Below are 27,931 nucleotides of genomic sequence, written 5' to 3'. Positions count from 1 at the left end.
ACCTTTTCTAAAAGTGTGCATTTTTGAAAACTTTTTACAAAAACTAAACCCTTTGCTAGTATAACAATGGTACATGACTACTTTTCGATTGTTGCATGATCATTTATAAACGTCCACGATCTCTGTGTTGCTTTAATATTGGTCTATGATATTGAAACTTGGTTAAATAAACAATCTTTAATAATTATAACCTTTGTAGTCATTGAATCCGAATTTTATATTTTTGTTTCAGATACCATGCATGCCTTCATGTGCTACTACTGTAGCTTCTCGACAAGCCATTTCAAAATAATAGTAGAACATTGTATTGATTACCTTCCCAATATCAAAGACTTAGTATGGTATTAATTACGAACAAAAAGTCATTAATGATTTAACACGTGAAATATCAAGGCTATACAATGAGAAAGGGTAATAAATTAATGAACTTTCCAGAGACACCCAAGTGAAAATACATGTATATGTTACAGTAACCTACTAAGAACTAAACCTTAATGTACTATCTATCAAAGAGGAATCCACATGTAAATTAGATGTAACAATACTAATTTCTACATAGAATTTATAGTGGCTGACACATGCATTAAAACGCACTAATATAAAACTCAATCGACAGGGATGGACAGGGATAAATATATATACGCCCTTTTCTCCATCGTTATCAAACCGAAACTTGATGGTACAGTCATTTTATATCAGATGAGGACTTGTTTTCCGACCATGCATAACATGTAATTTGGTGTCAATGCAATTTAGTCCGATAAGTATGCAAATAAGCCTTTTTATCGTGCACTTGGCACATTCATTCACTGACCATTTGATATGCTATTGGGCTGGTTCTTGCTGAATTGTTTGATATTTTGTATTGTTTGTAGGAGTTATGAGATTGATCACTGTTCGTTATCTTCACCTTCCATTTGTCTCTTTCGACACATGTCTTATTTTCATTGCATTCTTTGAGTTTCATACCACATACACTCGTGAAATACATGAATTCAAATATTCACACGTATTCAAATAGTGTTGTAATTCAAGCCTGGTTATGTTTGTCACCATAAGCAGAGTATTATATGTCTCTGTTCTAAGATTAAAAGATGTATAGTCATTTTTATCTACTGTATTGTGACATACATGTGTACATAGAAAAAAAAGCAAAGCCTGATGAGATCATACCACTTGTTTATAAAAGCAAATAAGAGCAGATAAACTGCACTTGTTAATAGAAAAAGTCTTTTCCACCTTATTTTATTTCATATACAACTTATTAAATGGTCAATGCAAAGCAATAGTGTGCTTCTTACTTTCCTCGACATTAACATTAACCTAATAATCGATAACCAAAACCGGCATTTCCGATAATATTCAAAACAATCAACCGGATTTCCGAAAACGAATTAAAATCAAACCTATTGATTGTGGATTGACAAAACGTGTTTTGATAGACACTGACCACATGCTATATTGTTAACAGTATGTAGTGGATGATAAGATGCAGAAAATGTCGGGTTGCACTTATATACCGGGAAAAAAAACCCAACCAATAACAAAACAACAACAACAACTGTGACCAATTAATATGTCTAACAAAATTGATAAATTCTACATTAATTTGTAAACTTCCTATTCTTCCACATTGACACTATATAATACATCAGCTCATTTATCTCGACTGTTCAACGCAAACTGGTGGTCATGTCTTAATAGAACGTCAAACACAGTGATTTTGAGCAAATAAACTTACCAGTGAAAACCCTCTTTAAATCGAATGTCCGATAACAACCAAATTGCCGATAACGCGTTTACCCGCGTGAAGATGATGATGCTTTTTAAAAAATCTGGTAGACGGGTTTATCGATCGATAATAAAGGACTGATATTGTAGTGTTTGCCGTGTCCCGGTCTAATAATATTTTGAAGTACAACAGGAAGTAGGGGATATATTCATTACGTCATCTATTTTGTGTGAAATGAAAGTTTTAAACTCCGGATTGAAAAGCCTCGCGCACGCAGTCACGTTTGGAGTCGTCTTCATCGGTGACAAACTGAACCCAGGCAGAGACAATATCTCGGTGTGGTACAATCCCATATTCAGCATTAAACGCTTTTGTAACCAACTCTTTGTTTTCGTGTCCGAATGCCTTGAAAGCAATTGTAATTTCGTTGAGTTCGATGAAGCGATCTTTGCTTGTATCGATGACGTCAAACATGACGTCAAAGCATTTCTGCATTTCATCTTTGAAGGCTGCTTTGCCTTTGTTGTAAGATGCACACAGACGGGAAAGGAATTGCTCTTTAGAGACTTCGCCACCAGAGGCTGGAAGGATGTAGGTTGTCCACTATTTCTTCATATTCGCCCTCACGAAATCGGCCTTGTCGACAAAGGGATGATGAAGCTCTGTGAATTTATTTCGAGAATCCTCATCATCCTCAAGTGAGAGTTTGTCGTCATGAAATTTGTACCACATTTTCCATTTCTTTGTCAAGTAGTCCATTTTTGTTTGATTGTCTGGAAGTAAAGAAAAAATATCATATAAAGAAAATGAAGTCTGTCAATGGGCTGTTGAAGATTCAAACATGCACGTGTACAATCGTCTAATTTAATGGACATAAACTTCAGGCATTTAACTATGGAAAGGGAATATTTCACTTGTTGAATAAAAGCCAGGAACTCTCCTGGTCATTCGAAGATTTCATACATCATTCTTTTAAAACAAGAGTATTTCTTTTTGCCAGATCGTACATGAAATTAGATTTTAACTCGTTGCCATAAAGTACCGCTATTTCCTAGAACAGCCGCTGAATGAGTTGTATAGTCTACTTTGTTTTCCAGGTATGTGCGTCCGTAGCTGTGCTTAATATGGCACTATACAGGTATTTTAGATAGGGATTTCTCTTTTCAAGATCGTACCAGTTTGATATACAGTATTGTGATGAGAGGAATTACCAACACGGCATTGAATTTCAGGATAAATTCACCGAATAGTTGTGTAGAAGTTTATATTGAAAAACGTGTAGCAGATAAATTACAAGGTAAAAACAAGAGACCCACATGCCTTACAGTATCTGTCACCTGAGTACCAGTTAAAAAGTATCACTTAGTCCCAAGGGCTAAAAATCTAGAAATAATTTTCTGTTCTGAAAATATCCAAGCTAAATTCTGATATTCAGCAACAGCATAAAACAAGATGTGTTCTTAAAACTTCAATGCCCTCTAAAGTGCATATATTGATGAAAGGCTTTACATAATATATGCAATATTGTTAAAGATATCACTAATTTGAACCCACTCTAAAGTCAATACCCTGGGGTTGTGAAATTCAGCATTTTTGTACATTCCTTTCTGCTTTTCCTAAATATATATTTAGTTTTACACTATATCAGTAAACTTCAAAAAGTCCTTGAAATTATAAAGAAAATAATGTATGATAATTTAGACAGCACCCTTACCCCTAGGATCAAGGAATTTACAATTTGATTTAACGACAACATACTCCTAAATATCTATTTAGTTTCAATTTAGTATTAATACAATGAAAGCAAATATCATTTAAATGTTTTGCACATATACACTATACATGTATATACCAAGTTTGGTCCTGCCCTGTAGTCAGAACCACAACCCCGAGAATCATGAAATTTACACTTTTGTTATAGGCCTTCCTGCTCTCTATCACAATGCATTTCGTTATTCTAAAAGATATGCAGTCATAAAGAATATTTTCAAAATTAGTCAATTGGGGTTTTTGACCCACCCCAAGGTGCAGGAGTCCTGAAATTTACTATTGATGTCCTCCTTGTCCCAAAGATGCTTCATGCCAAATTTGAAAGGAATTGGAATAGTAGTTATCAAATAACTGACCATTTTGGCCTCACCCTAATACCAAAACCCCTACACCTGGGATAATGAAAATTATAATTTTAATAAAGGACTACCTGTTCTTTTGAAATATTTATTTAGTTTCAATTTAGTATCAATAGCACTAAAGAAGATGTTATTTAAGTGTTTTAAACACTACGGTCCGTAGTTATTAAGAAGTTAAAAATGTGCAATTGTTGACGGACGACGCATAATAATAATTTCGTATATCACATCATGACAGCTGGAAGTGCGATGTTCGCATCCGATTTTCAGAAAAGCAGGAAAATAGGTAAAGTATACATGGGTAGTTTCAGAATTCGGGTATTAGAATTAACTAACAAGTTGAACTTCTGATTACCAATCACTCAATACCAGTACGTAGAACTGATGATCAATACCACTAGTGACTAGAAAACTCGACACTAATGATCGCCATTAGGGCTGACAGAAGACATCTTTGGCATATTTAAATATAAGTCCAATAACCAGTGCGAAATAGTGACCCCCCCCCTGTCAAACTCAAGTTTTTAAATTTTCAAGAGATACGAGGCTTGACAGCCTTTCCATTGAATTGATTCCCAATGTTTTCTTAGTGTCAAATATAAACAACGTCCCTATGATTTTATATAATATTAACCCATGTTTTGATAGAAAAAGTAAAATACTCACCTTGCACCGATAAACAAATCGAGAAGAATAAGAGAATGATTTGCATGGCAACGAAAGAAAATGCCATCTGGAAAAGAAGCAATATTTCTACCGAATTTAAATGATAGAAAATCAATGTTAGTAAATGTAAAGAAACGTATCATAGTCGTAGTTACCTTGGTATTCAGAATAAATAGACACTTATAGCACCAATTGGAAACCCTCGCCGTTTACGTTTTACGGAGCAAAAGTAGGAGAGGTTCCAATTGCTATACTGACACAACGACCGCCAGTCACCACTCTCCTAGCTAGGAGGTAAAGTGCATTACCTTAATTCTAAATATAGAGCAATTTATTAAAACATAAAGCGGAGATTTAAGTGATCCATAGTTTGGCCCTACCCCGAGGATCATGAAATTTACAATTTTGGTAGAGGCTTTCCTGCTCTAATAGTTATCAAGAAGTTAAAAATGTCTATTCTTCACACATTTAATAACTGACCATTTTGGCCACACCCTGATACCAAAACCCATACCCCTGGGATCATCAAATTTACAATTTTGGTAAAGGACTACCTCTTTTTTCTAAATATCTATTTACTTTCAATTTAGTATCAATGTAAGGTGAAGATAACGAACAGTGATCAATCTCATAACTCCTATAAGGAATACAAAATAGATAGTTGGACAAACACGGACCCCTGGACACACCAGAGGTGGGATCAGGTGCCTAGGAGGAGTAAGCATCCCCTGTTGACCGGTCACACCCGTCGTGAGCCCTATATCCTGATCAGGTAAACGGAGTTATCCGCAGTCAAAATCAGTGTGCCAAGAACGGCTTAACAATCGGTATGAAATACGTCATACACCATTTGACCCAATGCGAGGTTGTACTGACGAAGTAGATCGTTATAACGACCACAGAATTTGCGAAATGCTGACTTCAATCGAGACTGTTGAAATCCCTGTACCATCAACTTGTTTGTCAGTAGCTTACCTCGATTTAAAAACTGACTATACGCAGAACAAGCTCTTGCATATCGAATCAGCACTAAAGAAGATGTTATATAAGTGTTTTACACATAAACACTATATAACAAGTTTGGTCCTGCCCTGGGGTCAGAACCCTTATCCCGGGGATCATGAAATTTACAATTTTGGTAGAGGCTTTCCTCCTCTACATTACTATGCATTTAGTTTTTCTTATATGTGTGTGGTTCTTGAGAAGAAGATTTTTAGAAAATTGGTAATTTGGGGCAGTTTTTGCCCTGCCCCTAATGCCCCAGTGGTGCAGGAATCCTGAAATTTACAATTTATGGTCCCCTTGTTCCAAATATGTTTCATACCAAATTTGAAAAGAATTGAAATGATAGTTATCAAGAAGAAGTTAAAAATGTCTATTGTTCACACACTTAATAACTGACCATTTTGGCCGCACCCCGATACCAAAACCCCTACACCAGGAATAATAAAATTTACAATTTTGGTAGAGGACTATCTGTTGTTTTTAAATATCTATTTACTTTCAATTTAGTATCAATACAATTAAAGAAGTTGTAATTGAAGTGTTTTACACATAAACACTATATAACAAGTATGGCCCCATCCCGGGGATCATGAAATTTACAAATTTGGTAGAGGCCTTCCTGCTCTACATCACTATGCATTTAGTTTTTCTTACATGTGTGTGGTTCTTAAGAAGAAGACTTTTGAAATTTGGTCAATTTGGGGCAGGTTCTCTAAGGCCCCAGGGTGCTGGAGTCCTGAAATTTACAATTTATGTCCCCTTTGTCCCAATGATGCTTCATACCAAATTTGAAAAGAATTGGAAAATGTTTAATTGTTAACGCACGTTTGACAACCAATTGCAATAGGTCACCTGAGTTTAAAAAAAATAACTACACATGTATATCCTAAAACATTGAATATTGCCCACAAGATTATGTTTAGTTAGTTTTTTCATTGTGACAGTGTCCAATCGTGTGCAAAACTTATCACTTTCTACATATAAAGGTGAAGATAACGAACAGTGATCAATCTCATAACTCCTATAAGCAATACAAATTAGATAGTTGGGCAAACATGGATCCCTGAACACACTAGAGGTGGGATCAGGTGCCTAGGAGGAGTAAGCATTCCGTGTCGACCGGTCACACCCGCCGTGAGCCCTATATCCTGATCTGGTAAACGGAGTTATCCGTAGTCAAAATCAGTATGCCAAGAACGATCTAACAATTGGTATGAAACACGTCAGTAGATGAGCTTCATTCTCTATCCCTTCGCCATGTTTTGGATTTAAAAACTTTTGTAGTCGGATCTTTTTTAAAAAAAAATGAACATGGTGTATATACATGTATACATATATGTATGGTTTCATGTACCCACGTGACATCATTGTCATGTACATAATTAATATTCATTTAATTGATATCTAAACAATGCAATTTAATCTAAACACATATCAAATGCTGAATGGTAAAATTAATTGAATATGGGTTGCTCTACAATTACTAAATACAATTATACAAATCGTAGCATGCAGCCTTTTTGGGAGTGATTCCAGGACCGTCTCGTTGTTGTACATAACATGCTACATCAGTGCACTATGATTTTCATTTGAAAAGTTTAATTGACTCTCTCCGAAAGTTTTCATAAAGTGTAAACGATTCAGTCCCCGCACGGTATGTAATTTTTTTTAATTTTTTTTTTTACATAGCATTGTCATTCACAGCACGGTATACATGTATAATATTTTTTTTGCAAAGCGTAGCACGATTGTATCTTGTTTAGTGTGTCTCTCGAGAATTTTTCACTCATATGGAGACGTACGGCGACGCTATGTATCAAAAATCTGTACATAGCTTCGTCATTTGTGCCACTGCAAGTAATAAATTGTAACCGTCTCGTCGTTACATACCGTGCCGTATCAGTGCACTTTTATTTAAAAACAAAACAAAACCAAACAAACAAGAAAACTAACAATTAAAAAACCATAAAACAGTCTTCTTCATGACGTCGAATAAGTAACGTCAAAATGACACAGCGTCATCGTTAACTATACTTTATTTACGTGTGTATTATATATACATAAAGCTTTCTGCGAACAGATGATAGTCATTTTATGAAAACATATACCTTAAAAAAGAACTTTGAGGAATATTTTTAATTTGAACATGGAGCCGAGTTTGGCCCCAAAGACACCGAGTCCTTCATAAAGCAGCAGGGAAGAAGTATGATAGTGTTCGGTGCAAATATAAGGAATCCAAACAGCGATATGTCTCGAGTCCCTCCAAACATTAACAGTTTTGTTGTGTTGTGTAAAACATTAGTGTTGATAATATTCGCCCGTTGAATTACAATAGTTCGTCAAGTACTGGTATAAAACAGGCACGTTTAATCGCATTATTTGTTCATTCTCAATGTATACGTCTTGAGGCAAATAATCCTAGTATAATTTGAGCGGAGACTTTTTCCAGATAATTAAAGGTAAACATAGCAACCACGTTGTAAATTTTCCAAATCCAATGAAAATAAACCTCGTGGTGATTGTATGATGAATGAAACATGCACAATATTTATGCACAAACGCCATATTCGACAACGCGCGCGAATGACCAAAGAACCACAAAATACTGACCTTTTTTTTAAGCGGAAATGCGAAATCTGCTGATTATCTTCATATTACTTCAGGGTTTCCCAGTAACAATTTACACTCGTCGAATTGTAATGTCGCGTTATCGTTTAAACAGTTTAAGTAGTGATGCTAAAGAGCTTCGTTTCGAGCCCAATGTTTCTTCCACCCTACGAGACGTCTTTAGTTTATCAGAATGTGCTCTGAGATCTCGCCTGTTGTCTAAGAGAGCATTTTTCTATAGCATGGAAGCTATGGAGTGTGAACTTAATCCTCAGAGTCACGTGATGTATGGTGCGTCAGGAAGACTTGATGAATACATCCTGGTGATTAATAAAGGTATTTCATATACTGTAGAACTTGTACTTTTCAATGGAATTAAACTTTTGCTGGTTTATTCAATATATATGAACATATCATCTAGATACACGAGATCAAACCATCGTAAACATGATATGAAATCTAACAAATGTTTATTTAAGCATATGTTTGAACTGAAGGTTCATGAAAGTTGGGGTTCTAAGGAAAAATCCATTGTATAACTTTATCTTTCTAGCATAAAAATTACATTTTTAACTTCTTCTAAAGAACCAACAGGGTTAGTATCATCCAGACATGAAAGCATATAACATCTGAAAAAGCGGATTAGTTATTTGATATAGAAATCATCTATCAATAGTGAAAATACAAACACCAAATAGTCTTAATAAGTGCACGCATAAACCAAATTAGATAGTCTTCATAAGTAAAAACATACACTAAATTATATTGTCTTAATAAGTAAACACATGACTGTACATGTACATGACGTAGTCTTAATACATTATAACATACACCGAATTATCTTTAATAATAAGTTAAATCATACACCAAATAATCTTAACAAGTTAGAACGTAACCCAAATTAGATTGTCTAAGCTAAAACGTACATGAAACAAGCATTCTGAAAGTATTACATATGCAATAAATGTCCCCTACCGGCGCCCCTATTAATTGACAACTGTACTTAATATTCGAGGAAATGTATATTTGATGTTGTTTGACCTTAAACTGTGACCTGATAGATTGGTACCAAGTCACCATTTTACCAGCGTTGAATTAATTTAATGTTTTGTTGTTCAAACAGTTGGCGAATGTAGGTTTTTTTTTATCATGAGTGAAATAGTAGTCTTTGCACAAAATACGCGGGGAAAATATTTCATAATGGGACACAAAATAACATACCGATATCACATTCATATTTGTATGTTAAATACTTATAAAGGACTTTGAAATATTACTTACTATCAACTGTTTGAAGACCGATTTCGAACACCCGCGACTGCAGGAATGCGGTAAATTGAGAACATCCTACGCATCAGACTTCGCTCACGGATTAAACAAAAATACTCGCGTAATTAACAGATTTGATATATATTTTCATTGATGTGTTCCTTTTGTGATTGAAATGTCAAATCAATGAAGAATTTGTCCTACAAATGAGCAACCGGGGCTCTTCGACTGCCTCTATTCACACGTTCTATTCTTACCGCACGTCCATCGGAACACAATCCCGATGAATAAAAAACGTAAAATGTAACAAATTATTTCTTTAATATTGTCAATCAAACGTTACGAAATTCGAAGTAGATCTATAGTTTGCCACTCTGACACTACACTGCAAGTTTCAAATGATCCACGCAAGCATAACTGAAAAAAAGTCTGGAAACCAATATGGGACAGACGGAGAAGGAAGCTATATAGCCCCCTTCAGTTTCAAAAACCAAATAATCTTAATAAATAAAAAAAGACGTCTCCATTTGAATAATAAATTCTCGAGTGGGATGTTAAACAATATACAATCATGAATTTAAAAGATAGACCAAATAGTTTTGGTAAGTTAGAACACACACCAAATACTTTTAATAAGTCAAAACATACACCAAAATTAATAGTCATCATAAGTTACGGCATACACCAAATAATCTCAATCTTAATAAAATAAAACATACACGTAATGGTTCTTCATAACTTGAAACATACGTCTAATAACTTAAAATAACACGTAATAACATAAACCATACACGAAATAGTCTTAGTTATATTGTATTTAAGGTAGCTGACTACAGCTACTCGTACTCGTACATTTTATGACGTCACAAGATGACGATTCCAATGTTTGGTGAACTAACTTGACATGTATTGATCAGTTTGTTTGTACATGTAGATCTACGTAGCTCTTTATTGACCCGCAGATCCGAAATTCAAATCCGCCATTTTTTTTCCCTTTCATTTATTGAAATAATAATAATTATTGAAAATAATTTCTCTTTCTCCAAAATTCCATATTTTTGCCTTTTTGACACGAGTACTTATTACATGTATAAATCATCACATCTTTTAAGAGTAAATTATTTCATGTTGTTTTGATGAACCCTTTCAAGGGGTAGTGAACCAACTCAAGATTCAATGTTCTTTAGGTATCACGTGTGCGTATTAGACAAAGGTGTACCACAATGGATATTTTACGTTTTGTATAGAAACATACCGAAGATATTGTATTTTCAAGAGAATCTTTTCAATTAAAATAAACAGACTGTTAGATTAACGTCTATGCGACATGACTATAAGGCACATGTCTGTTGTTTATTCTTATTACAAATTTGTTTGAGCAGTGCAATATCGATTACAAGCTTAAGGTAAACAATAAAAGAAATCTTTAGATAATTACATAATCTGCGGTATGATTGTGACTGACGAATGAATACATTGAATGTGTATTTAACCCCTAATCTGATCGAAGCATTTTTTTTTCAGGACGTAAATCACCGGAAAACGTGAAAGCCTGTTATTATAAAATGGAGAAGAAACCATACTCTAACTACCAATCGGCCAAGGTAAACACACAGGCCATTAATACAACTATACTGGGAAAAAATCGTTACTTTCATTTTGTCACACCGTAAAGGAAAGGTTTATCATGACGCTTACGATCTTTATCGTGCCACGTCTGCTGTGACACGGGGCATCGGTTTTTGCGGTCTCATCCGAAGGACCGCCCCATTTAGTTGTCTCTTATGACAAGCAAGGGACACTGAGGACCTATTCTCACCCAGATCCCCGGAGGTGGGACAATGAGAGCCTATTCTAACCCGGATCCGTACGGGGGAATCCCGTAGTAATACAACATTACGAGCAGGCAAACACGGACCCTTAAACACACCAGGGGTGGAATGAGACACCCATGAGGCGTAACCTTTATTCTCTATTTCTCTCCTTAAAGTCTGTGTCTATATATGTCACAGAGAACGTTACTAAACATCCAATAGAAGAGGCTGGTTTACTTAGTTGTCACAGAGAACGTTACTAAACATCCAATAGAAGAGGTCGGTTTACTTAGTTGTCACAGAGAACGTTACTAAACATCCAATAGAAGAGGTCGGTTTACTTAGTTGTCACAGAGAACGTTACTAAACATCCAATAGAAGAGGTTGGTTTACTTAGTTGTCACAGAGAACGTTACTAAACATCCAATAGAAGAGGTCGGTTTACTTAGTTGTATATTTGACACTCATATGGAGACGTCATATATAGAGGAATAATTTCCAAAGACGTAAACCCCCTAATAATGAATCAGTATCACCATCTAGTGCATATATTTTATTTTCATTTTGTGTGTTTCTGTAAGTGTTTCTAGAAATCAGAATCTAAATGTTTGAAAGTGTCACCAATGCCTTATATTCACGTTATATGCCTATTTTGATCATATGTTCTTTATTGCAATTTTAGGCTATTTGTCGAAACAAGGGTGGTTATTTGTTGGAGATAAACACAAAAGAGGAAAACGATTTTATAAAGAAGCGATTTACGGGTAATGTATTACTTTCAATCATTTGTATATCAACACCGGCAAATGTTCTTTACTTGAGTGATCAGTCATAAAAAAATCACTTTGTTAGACACCACTCTGATTCCACGCACAAAAATTCTGTAGTTGAAATTAAAAAAAAATATGCTATAGTTCCACATTGACAATATCTTCATGGTCTTTGGTGATCAGGTCTTCCAACAGTCTGTTGGAATTCCCACGGGCACGAGTTGTGCTCCTTTGTTAGCCGACCTGTTTTTATATTCATATGAAGCAGAATTTATTCAGAAACTTCTACGTGAGAAGAAAAAAATCTCTTGCTGTGGCCTTCAATTCGACATTTAGATATATTGACGACGCTTTATCTATTAACAATAATAACTTTCAATCATATGTCAATTCGATATATCACTGCGAGCTCGAAATAAAAGACCACGTAGGGTCGCCCTCTTCTGCTTCATACATACATGTAGATATTGGATTGAAAGTAGACATTAACGGCAAACTAACAACTCAACTTTATGACAAACGCGATTATTTCAGCTTCTCCATTGTCAATTCCCCATATGTGAGTAGCAATATTAATTAATATTCCATTATCACCTGCATATGGTGTTTATATCTCTCAACTGATTCGATACGCAAGATCTTGTTCTGCGTATGGTCATTTTTTAAATTGAGGCAAGCTACTGACAAACAAGTTGATGGTGCAGGGGTCCCAATAGTCTCGTTTAAAGTCAGCATTTCGCAAATTCTGTGGTCGTTATATAACGATCTAGTTTGCCAATACAACATATCACTGGGTCAAATGCTGTTTGACATGTTTCATACCGATTGTTAGGCCGTTCTTGGCAGATTGATTTGGACAACGAATAACTCCGTTTACCTGATCCAGATATAGGGCTCACAGCGGGTGTGACCGGTCGACAGGGGATGCTTACTTCTCCTAAGCAATTGACCCCAGCTCTAGAATATCCAGAGGTCCGTGTTTACCCAACTGTTTATTTTGTATTGCTTATCACTGTTCGTTATATTTGACTTTCATTAACTTCCTGTCATATTGAGACATGCATTTCTTATATTTACATAGTGTAAATATCACAGTAAAGAACGTTGACTATTTTTAAAAGCCGTTGCAAATGACCACCATTTCAGTTTTACTTTCTCAGCACTGAAGAGTTCCGATTGTCTATTCATGATTAGTTTGTACTATGATTGGAGATACGTAACTCTCTGAATGACAATTACTTTACACAAAGCATTTAAGTATAACAATTAATAGCAACAAAAAAAAAAACCTGTGTAATTTTAACCAATCTTTTTGAAGGCATCTTAATAGAAAGTACAAATAATCGAAATTATTCAGTCTGTTCTGAGATTCGGAAGAGGCGTCGGTCCATATATCAAACTGCGATGAATCTCGCTGAGATTAATATCAGATCGGCGTGCTAAAATACACATCAATTCAAGTAAAAGAGCACATGTTATCTACAGTGACTGGAAATCTGATTGATTGCCTGAAAATGTTATTATACTCCCTCGTGCATAGCTCTTATCCTTGGGCGAATTTGGCTCCACTTTTTTGGCACGCTGTTTTTGGCTATATTTAGCTCTAAAACTTCATAGTTATTTCGGATTTCAAACATTTCGGTTGAGCATCACTGAAGAGACATTATTTGTCGAAATGCGCATCTGGTGCATCAAAATTGGTACTGTATAAGTTTTACATTACCTGTCAAATAAAACTGATTGTTTACGATGAATGCAGTTGATGTACGGTTAATGTACTTCATGTGACTTATTAATATCTATGGTTGAAAGTGGAACAACTGTATTAATTTCCACTCAATGTACTCGTGGTTATATTTAATTAATAACCAAAGAAAATGTGTATGTTTCCACCTTATTAAAGATGTCAGACATACAAAAACAGAAGCATATGTTATAATCAGAAAATCACACATTTTCGTTATTACAGAATAATAAATATAGATAAAGACTCGTTGAAATGACAAATTTTAAATGTCAACAGTGCAAAAATAAAAACAACCTCTAATTCATGAATATGTAAAAATTAATTGTGGATATTAGGGAAATCATTGTATAACAGACATGCAGTAGAAAAAATATCAGCATTTGGAGGTATTGCTATCGACAGCATTTTTAAAAAAAATCATAAATGATCGTTTATCTATAATAAGATAAGAGAACCATATATTTCTATATGAGATTGACCATTGTTCCTTATCTTCACCTTTTATTATGCGAAAATTTTAATTTAATAAAGATTTTTGCAAAACCTATAATATATGAGCTTACAACAATTTCTCCTTCATCTACCTTTCAACATTTTTTAAATGCAAACTATTAAGCCGCATGTGATAAATAGAATACCATTATGTACACTCGTTTTTGAGACCCCCCTCAAAAACACAACAGTGTATGTATGCGTGATCTAAGTATATAATAAAAAAATATTGCACCCTAAATCTCGGACTACTTAATATAGATTTTAGCACGTGATATCTTCTATGTAATGTATGCTACTAATGTTATGGACATGCTTGCAGAATCGATATGGCTGGGTGCTGTTGCTGGAAAGTCTGGCTTTACATGGGATAATAGCGGGAAACCGGTGCAGTTGTCAGAGCTCGGTGATATAACAATAGGTGATACTCCATCAAGGTCTAACATGGACAAAAGCTGTCTTGCTGTCACAGAGAATGGCTGGCGTGTTACCAAATGTAGCTTCAATCCTTTGTATGTAGTCTGTGAATATCAAACATGTATTCATTAAAGAACTACACACGTTAACTTTGCTTTGCAATTTTGCCAATGAGATATTTTTTTTAATGCAAAGTAAAATTCATTTAGTAATTGATTATTAACTTTAATACCAGTGTTAATTAATTGCTCTTAATTACAACTCCTTTTGATTAGGAGGTAGCACATTCTCTTTCTTGAAATCAGGCCGTCATTTATTCTAAAATGCTTATTGATATCAATAGATAACCATTTATTTGTCAAAGTACTTTCTATTATTAAGTAAACAAGAGACCCACAGGCCTTATCGGTCACCTGAATACTAGTGAAAAAGTACCACTACTTCCATGGACTATGAAATCTAGAAAAAAATTCCTGTTCTGAATGTCTAAGCTAAATTCTAATGTTCACCAACAGTATAAAACAAGATGTGTTCTTAAAACTTCACTGCCTTCAAAAGTGCATCTACTGATGAAAGGCTTTAAATAATAGGTGTATTAACATTAAAACATCAAAACACATGACTAATTTGGATTCATCCTTAAGTCATAACACTAAGTTTGGCCCCACCCTGGGGTCAGAATCCTTACCCCGGGGATCATCAAATTTACAATTTTGGTAAAAGACTATCTGCTCTATCCATTTAGTTTCAATTTAATATCAACAGCACTAAAGAAGATGTTATTTAAGTGTTTTATATATAAACACTATATACGAAGTTTGGCCCCGCCCTGGGGTCAGAATCCCGACCGCGGAGATCATAAAATTTACAATTTTGGTAGAGGCCTTCCTGCTCTCTATCACCATGCATTTAGTTTTTCTTAAATGTGTGCGGTTCTTGAGAAGAAGATTTTTTGAAAATTGGTCAATTTAGGGCAGTTTTTGCCCCGCCCCTAAGGCCCCAAGGGAGCAGGAATCCTGAAATTTACAATTTACGTTCCCCTTGTTCTAAAGATGCTTCATACCAAATATGAAAAGAATTGGAATGATAGTTATCAAGAAGAAGTTAAAAATGTCTATTGTTCACACATTTAATAACTGACCATTTTGGCCCACCCTGATACCAAAACCCCTACCCCTGGGATCATCAAATTTACAAGTTTGGTAAAAGACTACCTGCTCTTTCTAAATATCTATTTAGTTTCAATATAGTATCAAAAGCACTAAAGAAAATGGCATTTAAGTGTTTTACACATAAACACTATATACCAAGTTTGGCCCCGCCCTGGAGTCAGAACCTCTACCCCGGGGATCATGGAATTTTTAATTTTGGTAGAAGCCTTCTTGCTCTCCATCACCATGCATTTAGTTTTGCTTACACTTGTGCGGTTCTTGAGAAGAAGAATTTTGAAAATTTGTCAATTTAGGGCAGTTTTTGCCCCGCCCCTAAGGCCCCAGGGGTACTGGATACCTGAAATTACCAATCTATGTCCCCCTTGTCCCAAAGATACTTCACACCAAATTTGAAAAGAATTGGACTGATAGTTATCAAGAAGAAGTTAAAAATGTTCAATTGTTAACGCACGATGGACGACGACAACCGATTGCAATAGGTCACCTGAGTTTACTCAGGAGGATAAAAAAATAATTGTACTGAATTTGGAAGCAAAAATAAAACATTGGAGTTATGAAGCCTTATTAGAATGCACACATGTATTGTTATCAATTGCATGAAGTTTGCTGTGCTTGTTTTAGTGGAAGTTGAAAAATAAATAAAACTGAATAATGCATAAATGTTATGTCTCCACATAAGGGAAATAGTTTTGAAATTTTATTCTCATGAGCTATCCTTTCAAATTAGGACATACAAAGTGTATTTTCATATTATTGATAAAATGTCTGAAATATTGCCAAAACGGCGTAAAACATCAATCAATCATATTAATGAAGATAACCTTAAACGAATTAAAGATATGTTAAATTCAATAAATAAATTAATTCAGTTCAGTTAGAAATAGGTCAAATTTTGCATTAGAATAATCCCATCTTTAAAAGAATTTGACATTTTCTTGAATTCATTTACAGATGGGCTAATAATTTGAAGAAAGTGTCAAATACTTGAGAATATAGAGTTTGGTACTTAAATTGAACTCCACGTATCTTCAATTCAATCGGAGAGAGGTCAAATTATTGACCTACGGTACAACAGGAGTTTCTACCTGTATCCCCTAAAACTTTGATAAAGGAAAGAGAGTAGTAAAAGGAATATATCAATTAAAGGTAAAAAATGTATGGATCGGGATAGGCCTCCCAACTGGCTGTGTCAATATGACCGAGATGCAATGGAGAGAAACATGTTTTGTGTTCGTGATTCATCGTATAATTATGCATACCGTGTAATTGAGATGTAGGTTTCCATGACAAAAACTGAGTGTTACAGTAATTGAAAAGTGAAATGATGTGATGCAAATTAGAATTATACATGTAAAAAAATCCCCAATCCCTCCATGAAATGGTTTGGTAAGAAGGTTTTTAGAATATTTAAAGAGACACTACAGCTCCTTTTCCACATTTTAATCATGTGGTTTATAAAACAAGAATTAACGGCAAACTAACAACTCAAGCTTCTCCATCCTCAACTTCCCATATTTATGTAACACTATTCCATTATCACCTGTATATGGTGTTTATATCTCTTAATTAATTCGATACGCAAGAGCTTGTTCTGCGTATGGTCAGTTTTTAAATCGAAACAGGCTACTGACAAACATGTTGATGGTGTAGGAGTTCCAACAGTCTCGTTTAACATCAGCATTTCGCAAATTCTATGGTATTTATAACGATCTATTTGCCAATATAACCTGTCATTGGGTCAAATGCTGTCTGACGTGTTTCATACCAATTGTTAGGCCGGTATTGGCACACTGATTTTGACTACGGATAACTCCGTTTACCTGATCAAGACATACGGCTCACAGCGGATGTGACCAGTCGACAGGGGATGCTTACTCCTCGTGGGCACCTGATCCCACCTCTGGTGTATTCTAGGGTCCGTGTTTGCCCATCTGTCTATTTTGTATTGCTTACAGCAGTTATGAGATTGATCACTGCTCGTTATCTTCACCTTTCATTGATAAAAATCACATCGATTAGACACAGCTCTTTTCGATCCATTCCTTTATAAGATCAGGGAGCCACAGGAAACAAATTCCTTTGGCATTTTGTTTCATCGTCCAGGAAGCACACAGAGGATTATTATGAGGTATAATAAGAATAAGATAAAATACTTCTTAATAAATGACAATTTAAGTATTAACATTTGCTATACATAATAGATGTATATGTCATTTATAGAATGCAATGGAATTTGATCATTATATACATTCATGTTTAAATGCTTTTAGGTACTTAGGGCTGTCGATCATCTCCTTCCACCACAGATTGCCTTACAGACATGCATGGTGATTTTGAGACAGACAATTGGAGGGCCATCCAAGACCGCTTTCCAGGCAGTGATACAATATAATTGTGTTTCTTTTAAATGAATCACGCATGTGCTTTCTTTTATAGAGGTAACTATCATGAAATCTTGTTTATAACCTATCTAATGAAGTGTTACATATTTTCAGACATCATACAACGAGCGGGTTGATGTCCATCATTTCCGGAGGCAGTGATGGCTTTACCATTCTTACCATCTGAACACATAGAAGGGATGTTTCACCACCTTGACCAACGTGTCCAGACAGATCAGCGGAATGATTTTATGGACTACGTTTGGCGACAGTGGTCCCGATACCCTTCCTTCCGTGTCAGGAATTGGAGTGTGTTTATGCTCTATGTCCACATGAACAACGACCTAGAGGGAAGAAGGATAAAGTCATAATAAACAAAGAACATGGAATGCCATACTTGAATGTGGATATTACTTCCATGTAAGCACATATTTGCCATGATCAAACACTCTGAAGTATCGTTGGATGATATGCCACTCGTGTATCGTTTCCCCCCATATTTCAACATGGACACAGGTGGCATCACCATTCCAGCAGCAGTTCCAGCAGAAACAAATTAGAAAGAAGAAGTGGAAAACATCATGAGTGAACAAGGTGATAATTCTGTTTTTGACAACAGACACTGCTGCATCCTACATAACGGATTTACCCTCATGAAAGAGTGGGCCTAAGTGAAATTATTAGCTGTCCAATACCGGGAAAAGCTCTCTCTTATACAAAAATGCAACATACATATGTCAGAGTGAAGCTTTCTATTTCATAAACAGTAATCTGTATCTGGACAGTGGGATTTGTGTGGAAACTGCAGAGAAAGAAGAAACCGTCAACAGAAAAGCCACCAAGAATGACAACAGCTCCAGCAATTGAAGTGAAACAGAAAAGAAATAAAAGGAGGAAGAATACGCAAGCAGTGTTGAAAAGAAAGGACACAAAGATAATAGAAACACTGAATTCGGTATTACTGAAGGACACGAAATAGTCCAAACACAGTTCAGGAACAAATTAAACGTATTTTTTAATTACTCATTTGTATGCAAGGTGAAGATAACGAACAGTGATCAATCTCATAACTCCTACAAGCAATACAAAATAGATAGTTGGGTAAACACGGACTCCTGGACACACCAGAGGTGGGATCAGGTGCCTAGGAGGAGTAAGCATCCCCTGTTGACCGGTCACACCCGCCGTGAGCCCTATATCCTGATCAGGTAAACGGAGTTATCCGCAGTCAAAATCAGTGTGCCAAGAACGGCTTAACAATCGGTATGAAACACGTCAGACAGCATTTGACCCAATGCGAGGTTGTATTGACGAACTAGATCGTTATAACGACCATAGAATTTGCGAAAGGCTGACTTCAATCGAGACTGTTGAAATCCTTGTACCATCAACTTGTTTGTCAGTAGCTTACCTCGATTTAAAAACTGTATCTATATTCATTCAAGCTATTGCTATTTAACTCTCTGCATATTTTTAAGTAAATTTGCTGTAATGTAGAGATATACTTCGACGTTTTATATATTGTGACATCATGATTAGTAGATGCATTATATCTAGTATTAGCACCATCAATATCATGGACCTCAATAGAGAGTTGAGATAATAACAAGTACACAAGACTACAGTAGACTTTATTAAAACTATGGACCTATGCAAATGCATAGTTTCAAGGATACTTGTATATGTTGATTTGGATTGTAGACTATACAACATAACACACTTATTTTGCAGATTAACCCAAGATCAAAATCCACGAAAATTGTTACTCAAGAATTTTGGTGAAAGCACGGTATTAGAAATTTGGCTTTTCTGAACGCGAGATTCAAATGACTGTTATATATAGAAGCATATCATTTTAGGATTAAGAGATGTTTGTAAAACACATATGTCCCCCATGGTGCAAAATTGAAAAGGGTTATACACATACACACATCATTTAATTGAGAGTAGTATCATCAATTCAAAATATTGAGCAGACAATATCTTCCTATGTCAAGAGTGGATTGTCCATGTGACCTAAAAATCAATAGGGGTCATTAACTCCTGAAGATGTACCAGTGTACTAAGTTTGATGTCTGTCAAGTAAATGGTTCTCAAGATATTGAACGGACAGTATATTCCTATGTCCAGTTTGACCCTTGACCATGTGACCTCAAAATCATTAGCAGTCATCTTCTCCTGAAGATGTACCAGTTTACCAAGTTTGATGTCTGTCAAGCAAAGGGATCTCAAGATATTAATCATACAGTATATTCCTATGTCCAGTTTGACCCTTGACCTTTGACCACGCGACCTCAAAATCAATAGGTGTCATCTTCTCCTGATGATGTATCAATATACCAAGTTTAATGTATGTCAAGCAAAGGGTTCTCAAGATATTGAGCAGACAGTATATTCCAATGTCCAGTTTGACCCTTGACCATGTGACCTCAAAATCATTAGTAGTCATCTTCTCCTGAAGATGCACCAGTGTACCAAGTGTGATGTCTGTCAAGCAAAGGGTTCTCAAGATATTGAGCAGACGGTATATTCCAATGTCCAGTTTGACCCTTGACCATGTGACCTCAAAATCATTAGTAGTCATATTTTCCTGAAGATGTACCAATGTACCAAGTTTGATGTCTGTCAAGCAAAGGGTTCTCAAGATATTGAGCGGACAGTATATTCCTATGTCCAGTTTGACCCTTGACCTTTGACCATGTGACCTCAAAATCAATAGGGGTAATCTTTTTTGAAGATATACCAGTGTACCAAGTCTAATGTCTGTCAAACAAGGGATTCTCGAAAGATTGAGTGGTCAATATATTCCTATGTCCAGTTTGACCCTTCACCTTTGACCATGTGACCTCAAAATCAATAAGGGTCATCTACTCCTTAAGATGTTCCAGTGTACCAAGTCTGATGAATGTCAAGCAACGGGTTCTCAAGATATTGAGCGGACAGTATATTCCTATGTCCAGAGTAGATTGACCCTCGACCTTTAACCTGAAAAACACATATGAAATATCATTAAGATAAAGTGAATGGTTCTCAAGATATTGAGCGGACAACATGTGGTCTACCGACCGACCGACAGGTGCTAACCAATATGCTCCTCTTCTTTGAAGGGGGTATAACTATTGCGAGAAAACCAAATTAAAAAGGGCGTATTTTATATTGTAGAGATGCTGAAAGAGATGTCCCAAAAAGAGGTTGATAAATTGATTGTCAATGATAATGCCATGTCATCAAGCAATGATTCCACATATATTGTTCATACAGGTCTTGCTTTTCCCAACTGAGGACATTGATAATAGTGATCACAATGCTAGTATTAGAGCAATTATCACTGATTCAAATCAAGTGTTTCCTGTCCTGGAAGACATGAAAGGTGAAGATAACGAACAGTGATCAATCTCATAACTCCTATAAGCAATACAAAATAGATAGTTGGGCAAACACGGACCCTGGACACACCAGAGGTGGGATCAGGTGCCTAGGAGGAGTAAGCATCGCCTGTCGACCGGTCACACCCGCCGTGAGCCCTATATCCTGATCAGGTAAACGGAGTTATCCGTAGTCAAAATCAGTGTGCCAAGAACTTCCTAACAATCGGTATGAAACATGTCGGACAGCATTTCACCCTATGATAGGTTGTATTGACGAACTAGATCGCTATATTTCTAATATTTATGCAAATTGGGTTGATGTTGGAGTAATAGTTCTTCATATATTCGTACAAAACTTTACTCTATTCCATTGAGGGTTTTACACACGTTATTTGAAGAAGCTATGGCTAGTCTATACTTGGATTTTTCAACACCTGAATATAGACTGAACTCTATGATTATGGATGTTGCCTACCACAGGCTCTATAAACCAGCTCGGACCACGGATGATAATCCTTCCAAATCATGCCGTCAGTTCCTTAAGCTCAAATTTACAAAGAAAGGAATAGATGCCGTCAACATAAGCAACATTCTTCGTCATAAAAGGGTTCAGTCGTGTATTCCAACTTATTTCAAGTTCAAGTCTACACCCTGTATTTCCTACAGCTATACTTCTATTGCATCCAAACTTTTTAATTATAAACAAACTTTGCAGTGCTTAGATATAGACCATCTTATACGTAATCCACCAACATGTTCTTGTTCTTCATCTTCTTTCAACTACAGTCCAGCTGGACATGTCATTACTGGTGATGTTGATATAGTTGAAAATGAGGACCTCAAATCACTTATTCTTAAAGGTCCTAAATACAGAGAACCTCGGTCTTTTAATTGGCGACAGAACTTCATCTCTATTATGAGTTCTGTCGAAGATTATGCCAGACGATGGGCTAAATATGAAAAAGAAGAACTTGATACATTGTCAGAATGGGTTAAAAGCATAAGAGAGATATTAAAATCCCGCATTAGACACATGAAAACAAAAGTACGTACCATCTATCCTTCTGTGTTTAGTAAACCAGAAGTGATAAAAGAATTAGATAGGTTACATGAGGAATATGTTTTGGTTCCAGCTGACAAAGCTAGTAACAACATTGTCTTTGTTTGTAAGGCTCATTATAACAACTGTATTTTAAACGAACTTGGCATTAATTCCACTTTTGGTAATCATACTTATACTCCAACTGCCCTTTCAAAAGACGAAATTCTTCAAAACCATGCTTCAGTTTTAGACACATTTAATATTCCAGTCAATGGGTCGAATGAATATGAGTTATCGTACCTATACTGGATTCCTAAACTACATAAAAACCCTTACAAACAAAGATACATTGCTGGATCCAGTAAGTGCTCTACCAAGCCCCTATCTTTGCTCCTCACGAAAATGTTAACAGCTGTGAAGGAGAAAGTTCAAACTTACTGTGCGACTACATATGCCAGAAGTGGTGTTAATCAAATGTGGATTCTAAAAAATTCTAAAGAACTTTTAGTAAACTTGAAATTACAGAATTTCCCCCCAAATCAATAGCATTAAAACCTATGACTTTTCAACACTATACACGACCATTCCTCACGATAAATTAAAGACTAGACTTTTTGACATCATAGACAGTTGCTTTTGCAACAAAAACGGAAAACGGAAATATTCATATCTAGTGATCAGTCATTCAAAAACTTACTTTGTTAACCACCACTCTGATTCCACGCACAAGTACTCTGAAGATGAAATAAAAAATATGCTAGAGTTTCTCGTTGACAATATCTTCGTGGTCTTTGGTGATCAGGTCTTCCAACAGTCTGTTGGAATTCCCATGGGCACGAATTGTGCTCCTTTGTTAGCTGACCTGTTTTTATATTCATATGAAGCAGAATTTATTCACAAACTTCTACGTGAGAAGAAAAAATCTCTCGCTGTGACCTTCAATTTGACTTTTAGATATATCGATGACGTTTTGTCTATTAACAATGATAGCTTTCATTCATATGTCGATTTGATATATCCCTGTGAGCTCGAAATAAAGGACACCACAGAGTCGTCCACTTCTGCTTCATACTTAGATATTTTATTGAAATTAGACATTAACGGCAAACTGACAACTCAACTGTATGACAAACGGGATGATTTCAGCTTCTCCATCGTCAACTTCCCACATTTATGTAGCAATATTCCATTATCACCTGCATATGGTGTTTATATATCTCAACTGATTCGATATGCAAGAGCTTGTTCTGGGTATAGTCAGTTTTTAAATCGAGGTAAGCTACTGACAAACAAGTTGATGGTACAGGGATTTCAACAGTCTCACTTAAGTCAGCATTTCGCAAATTCTATGGTCGTTATAACGATCTAGTTCGTCAATACAACCTCGCATTGGGTCAAATGCTGTCTGACGTGTTTCATACCGATTGTTCTTGGCACACTGATTTTGACTGCGGATAACTCCGTTTACTTGATCAGGATATGGGGCTCACGGTGGGTCAACAGGTCATGCTTAGTCCTCCTAGGCACCTGATCACTCTATCTAAGACTTGATATACATAATAATTAAATTGGTTCATTATTTCTGGATAGTTTCCTAACTTCTGAAACTTATTATTTACGAAGGTCTAAGATGCCCTTGCCGAAATGGAAGGGGATTGATATTTTAGATCATCCAAAATGGTTGATTATAAAATACATATAAATAATATAGATGTACATGTAATTTATATGAGTTTGTTAAGACTTGTTTGTTTGTTTCCGATATGAAAAAGTTTGTGGAGGTACTTTCCTCATACAGATAATTTCTTCAAAGGGGTAAAGATCTGGTATTCACCGACAGAGAGTGATTGAGGGATTCAGAAAGAATCAATATCTAATAGAGGTGAGAGATATACAGAAATGTATAGATGTATGTAAAGAGAGAGTCAAAGAGAGGGAGTCAAAGAAAAAGAGAGATTATTTCCTTGTAGTGCAGCTCATTAGTGTCGAGAATCAAAATTATCTTTTTATGTTACCTGAGAAATTTGGGGGGGGGGGGGGGGGGGTGGTGGTCGTTGTCGTGTCTGGCCATCCGAGCTCATATATCCCTAAACCTTTCATCAAAAATCGATCAAAATGGATCATTTTTTGAAAGGTCAAGGTTACTCAGATCATATAAAAGTTCCATATTTCACGAGTTTTTGATGTAAAAAAAAAGTTCCTATCTCTTAAACCTTTCATCAGAAATTGATCATAAATGACCACAAGTATTCTTTGGGACGGGAATTTTAGACCAAGGTAATTTTGGAAAGGTGAAGGTCGCTCAGAACATATACATACCTTATATAAATAAAAAGTTCTTTCATTTTTGTAATCAAGTTTTTTTAAGAGGTATTGACCATTTATCACACAAATAAGCAACAAGCAAATGGCTCTCATTCAAAGGTCACTCAATGTCATTTTGGAAAGGTGAAGGTCACTCACTAGTCGAACATATACCTGTATGGAAAAAACTTCGTTTAACAGTTATTGATCACTGTGTCACTTGTTGTATGAAGTAGTTCTAATCATTAGTTAGAAGCAGTTCGTGGAACATCCATCAGTTTTACTGATTTTCTCATTTCTTTTATTTCAGATAGCCAAAACCTTTTTGAAAAACGGCCGACTGGTGTAAATAATCAACACAATACTAAAACACAAGTAAGGTTGATTTGAACACTTATCGATATAGGTACAATTAAGAAAGAATTGGAGGGAACAGCAATCAAAAGGCAAAGGAGAGAATATTACAGACAGGAATAATTTGTGACCTAAAGATAAGGATGGCTACCAAACACATTTATCTTCTTGATGCCATTCACAGAGGTGATGAAAACAGGGCGGTTAGACTGTTGCAGGAAGGCTGTGAGCAGTACACGATTGATTCAGCCTTGTGTTGGGCTAGTCGCTATGGACATTTGAAAATCATTGGGTACCTGTTGAGGAGTGGAGAAAATACCAATGCTATAGTATGGGGTGGTTTCACTCCACTTCTTTGGGCCGTCATGTACTCATCAAAGTCAGATGTGATTAAGATCCTTCTTGAGGCAGGAAGTGACATTAACCATGTATTTTCGAGATACCGTCAGACTGCACTGAATGCCGCAGCAATCAGGGGGAGTGTGATCTTCACAAGTTTGCTCCTGGAAAATGGTACCGATCCTGATGCGCAGGACAGGATGTTTAAAACACCACTTCTCCTTGCTGTTCACAAAAACCACCGGTCTTGTGCAGCACTACTCATAAAGCACAACCGTGATGTGGATTTGTCAGGTTGGGTGTCTGGGCGCAGTACCACGCCTCTGATCCTTGCCCTGGTACGTGGAAATCTTAAAATAGCAAAAATGCTGTTGCTAAATTCTACAACCCTGCAGTTTACCACTCATACATTATGACCCAATACTACAAGACAGTGGAAGATAACTTGGATATCGAGGGTCGACCGGTGTACCTACAACAGCAGTGCAGAGTGTGTATAAGGCACCTCCTCAAACCACACTTCCTGCAAAAAGTAAGGGAGATAGCTCTACCTAAACCATTGAAGGGATTCTAGAAATTTCAGAACTTGACAGTGTTAATCAGTCCATGCAATGATCTCGTGTACAGCTTGAATGCTAGTTATTTTCCCAGTCTCGTCATTTATTGGTATTTTAATTGGTTTTAATTTCAAGATACATGTATGATTGAAAAAACTAGCTAGTAATAATTACACAGCAGGAAAATAAGACAGTATACAGTAATCATTGTTGACTTTATACTCTCCCTCACTATGCTCATTGGCATATAAATTAATCATACTCCAAGATATTTAACGTAGTGGTCTGGAAGACAATAGAAACACAATCTGCAATGCTGTTTGTTATAACGTTTCTTTTTGATACGTATACAATATAATCCCAAAGCCAAGACAAAATACGACACATAATATAGCACATGTAATAACTTACATACATTATTTGATTTACTTGTTTCCATATCGCCACCCAATTCTACATTATGAACAAGCTGTAGAGTGCAAGGTGAAGATAACGAACAGTGATCAATCTCATAACTCCTACAAGCAATACAAAATAGATAGTTGGGCAAACACGGACCCCTGGACACACCAGAGGTGGGATCAGGTGCCTAGGAGGAGTAAGCATCCCCTGTTGACCGGTCACACCCGCTGTGAGCCCCATATCCTGATCAGGTAAACGGAGTTATCCGCAGTCAAAATCAGTGTGCCAAGAACGGCTTAACAATCGGTATGAAACACGTCAGACAGCATTTGACCCAATGCGAGGTTGTATTGACGAACTAGATCGTTATAACGACCATAGAATTTGCGAAAGGCCGACTTCAATCGAGACTGTTGAAATCCCTGTACCATCAACTTGTTTGTCAGTAGTTTACCTCGATTTAAAAACTGACTATACCCAGAACAAGCTCTTGCATATCGAATCAGTTGAGATATATAAACACCATATACAGGTGATAATGGAATATTGCTACATAAATGTGGGAAGTTGACGATGGAGAAGCTGAAATCATCCCGTTTGTCATACAGTTGAGTTGTCAGTTTGCCGTTAATGTCTACTTTCAATAAAATATCTAAGTATGAAGCAGAAGTGGACGACTCTGTGGTGTCCTTTATTTCGAGTGAACTACTAGAACGTGCATTCCTATTTACATGATCATATCACGTGATACATATGCGCTTTACTGCCCACACAGCACTTTACACAGACAAACTAGATACCCACAACGAAAATAATATCCAGTATGATGTATATATCTTTTTTGCATAATTGTATGCATTTCTAATCAAGGTTAGATTTATTGACTTTTAATTTTTAAGGACACTTCCTAGAAACAAAAATACCAATGTGCGAGTTGATGTATTTTTCTGGACTTTTTCCGATGGTAATTAGTACAGATATCAAGTTTATAAAGTTTAGGGAACTTGTGAATCTTCTATTTTATCGAGGGTTTTCCCCCAATTAGATGTAATGAATAATTATTTTCCATTTATACTTGTTTTCTTTCAAAAATTATGATTTACTATCTATTTTGTAATGCTTATAGGAGTTATGAGATTGATCACTGTTCGTTATCTTCACCTTGCATTATGATTATCAATATTGTAATTTAATCAATTACTTTACAAAGTAATCAACCACTGACTCTCCATGCATTATCAGGTTAAGATAGGTCCATCCTCATTTCTTTAACATTGCTTTTAATGTTTAATTGAAAATGTCAATTCTTAGTGGTTTTTGTCTTTTTACATTATAGTTTAAGGACTGTTGGACTTTTACCAGCT

At 35.9% G+C, this 27,931-nt stretch overlaps 1 protein-coding gene and 2 pseudogenes across 1 annotated transcript; 2 read left to right on the top strand and 1 right to left on the bottom strand.

Moving 5' to 3' along the window:
- Window positions 1–1,975: 1,975 nt before the first annotated feature.
- Window positions 1,976–4,594, bottom strand: LOC125666382 (sarcoplasmic calcium-binding protein-like; annotated as a pseudogene).
- Window positions 4,595–8,084: 3,490 nt separating this feature from the next.
- On the top strand, window positions 8,085–14,797 carry LOC125666855 (uncharacterized). Its single transcript, XM_048900183.2, has 4 exons — window positions 8,085–8,475; window positions 10,933–11,012; window positions 11,905–11,986; window positions 14,554–14,797. Exons 1-4 carry the CDS (start codon window positions 8,160–8,162, stop codon window positions 14,778–14,780), a joined length of 705 nt encoding a protein of 234 aa, XP_048756140.2. The 5' UTR covers window positions 8,085–8,159; the 3' UTR covers window positions 14,781–14,797.
- A 10,612-nt stretch (window positions 14,798–25,409) lies between these two features.
- LOC125666381 (palmitoyltransferase ZDHHC17-like) lies at window positions 25,410–26,223 on the top strand (annotated as a pseudogene).
- Window positions 26,224–27,931: the final 1,708 nt, after the last annotated feature.

The sequence above is a fragment of the Ostrea edulis genome, chromosome 10, assembly GCF_947568905.1.
Source record: "Ostrea edulis chromosome 10, xbOstEdul1.1, whole genome shotgun sequence".
Taxonomy (NCBI): domain Eukaryota; kingdom Metazoa; phylum Mollusca; class Bivalvia; order Ostreida; family Ostreidae; genus Ostrea; species Ostrea edulis.
This window is presented reverse-complemented; position numbering and strand designations above follow the sequence as displayed.

Bases quoted from the DNA above. Each gene is read 5' to 3' on its own strand.
- LOC125666855 (XM_048900183.2), top strand. From the start codon at position 8,160: ATGCGAAATCTGCTGATTATCTTCATATTACTTCAGGGTTTCCCAGTA. The intron at 8,476-10,932 runs GTATTTCATATA...TTTTTTTTTCAG, and splicing joins CATCCTGGTGATTAATAAAG to GACGTAAATCACCGGAAAAC. The intron at 11,987-14,553 runs GTAATGTATTAC...ACATGCTTGCAG, and splicing joins TATAAAGAAGCGATTTACGG to AATCGATATGGCTGGGTGCT.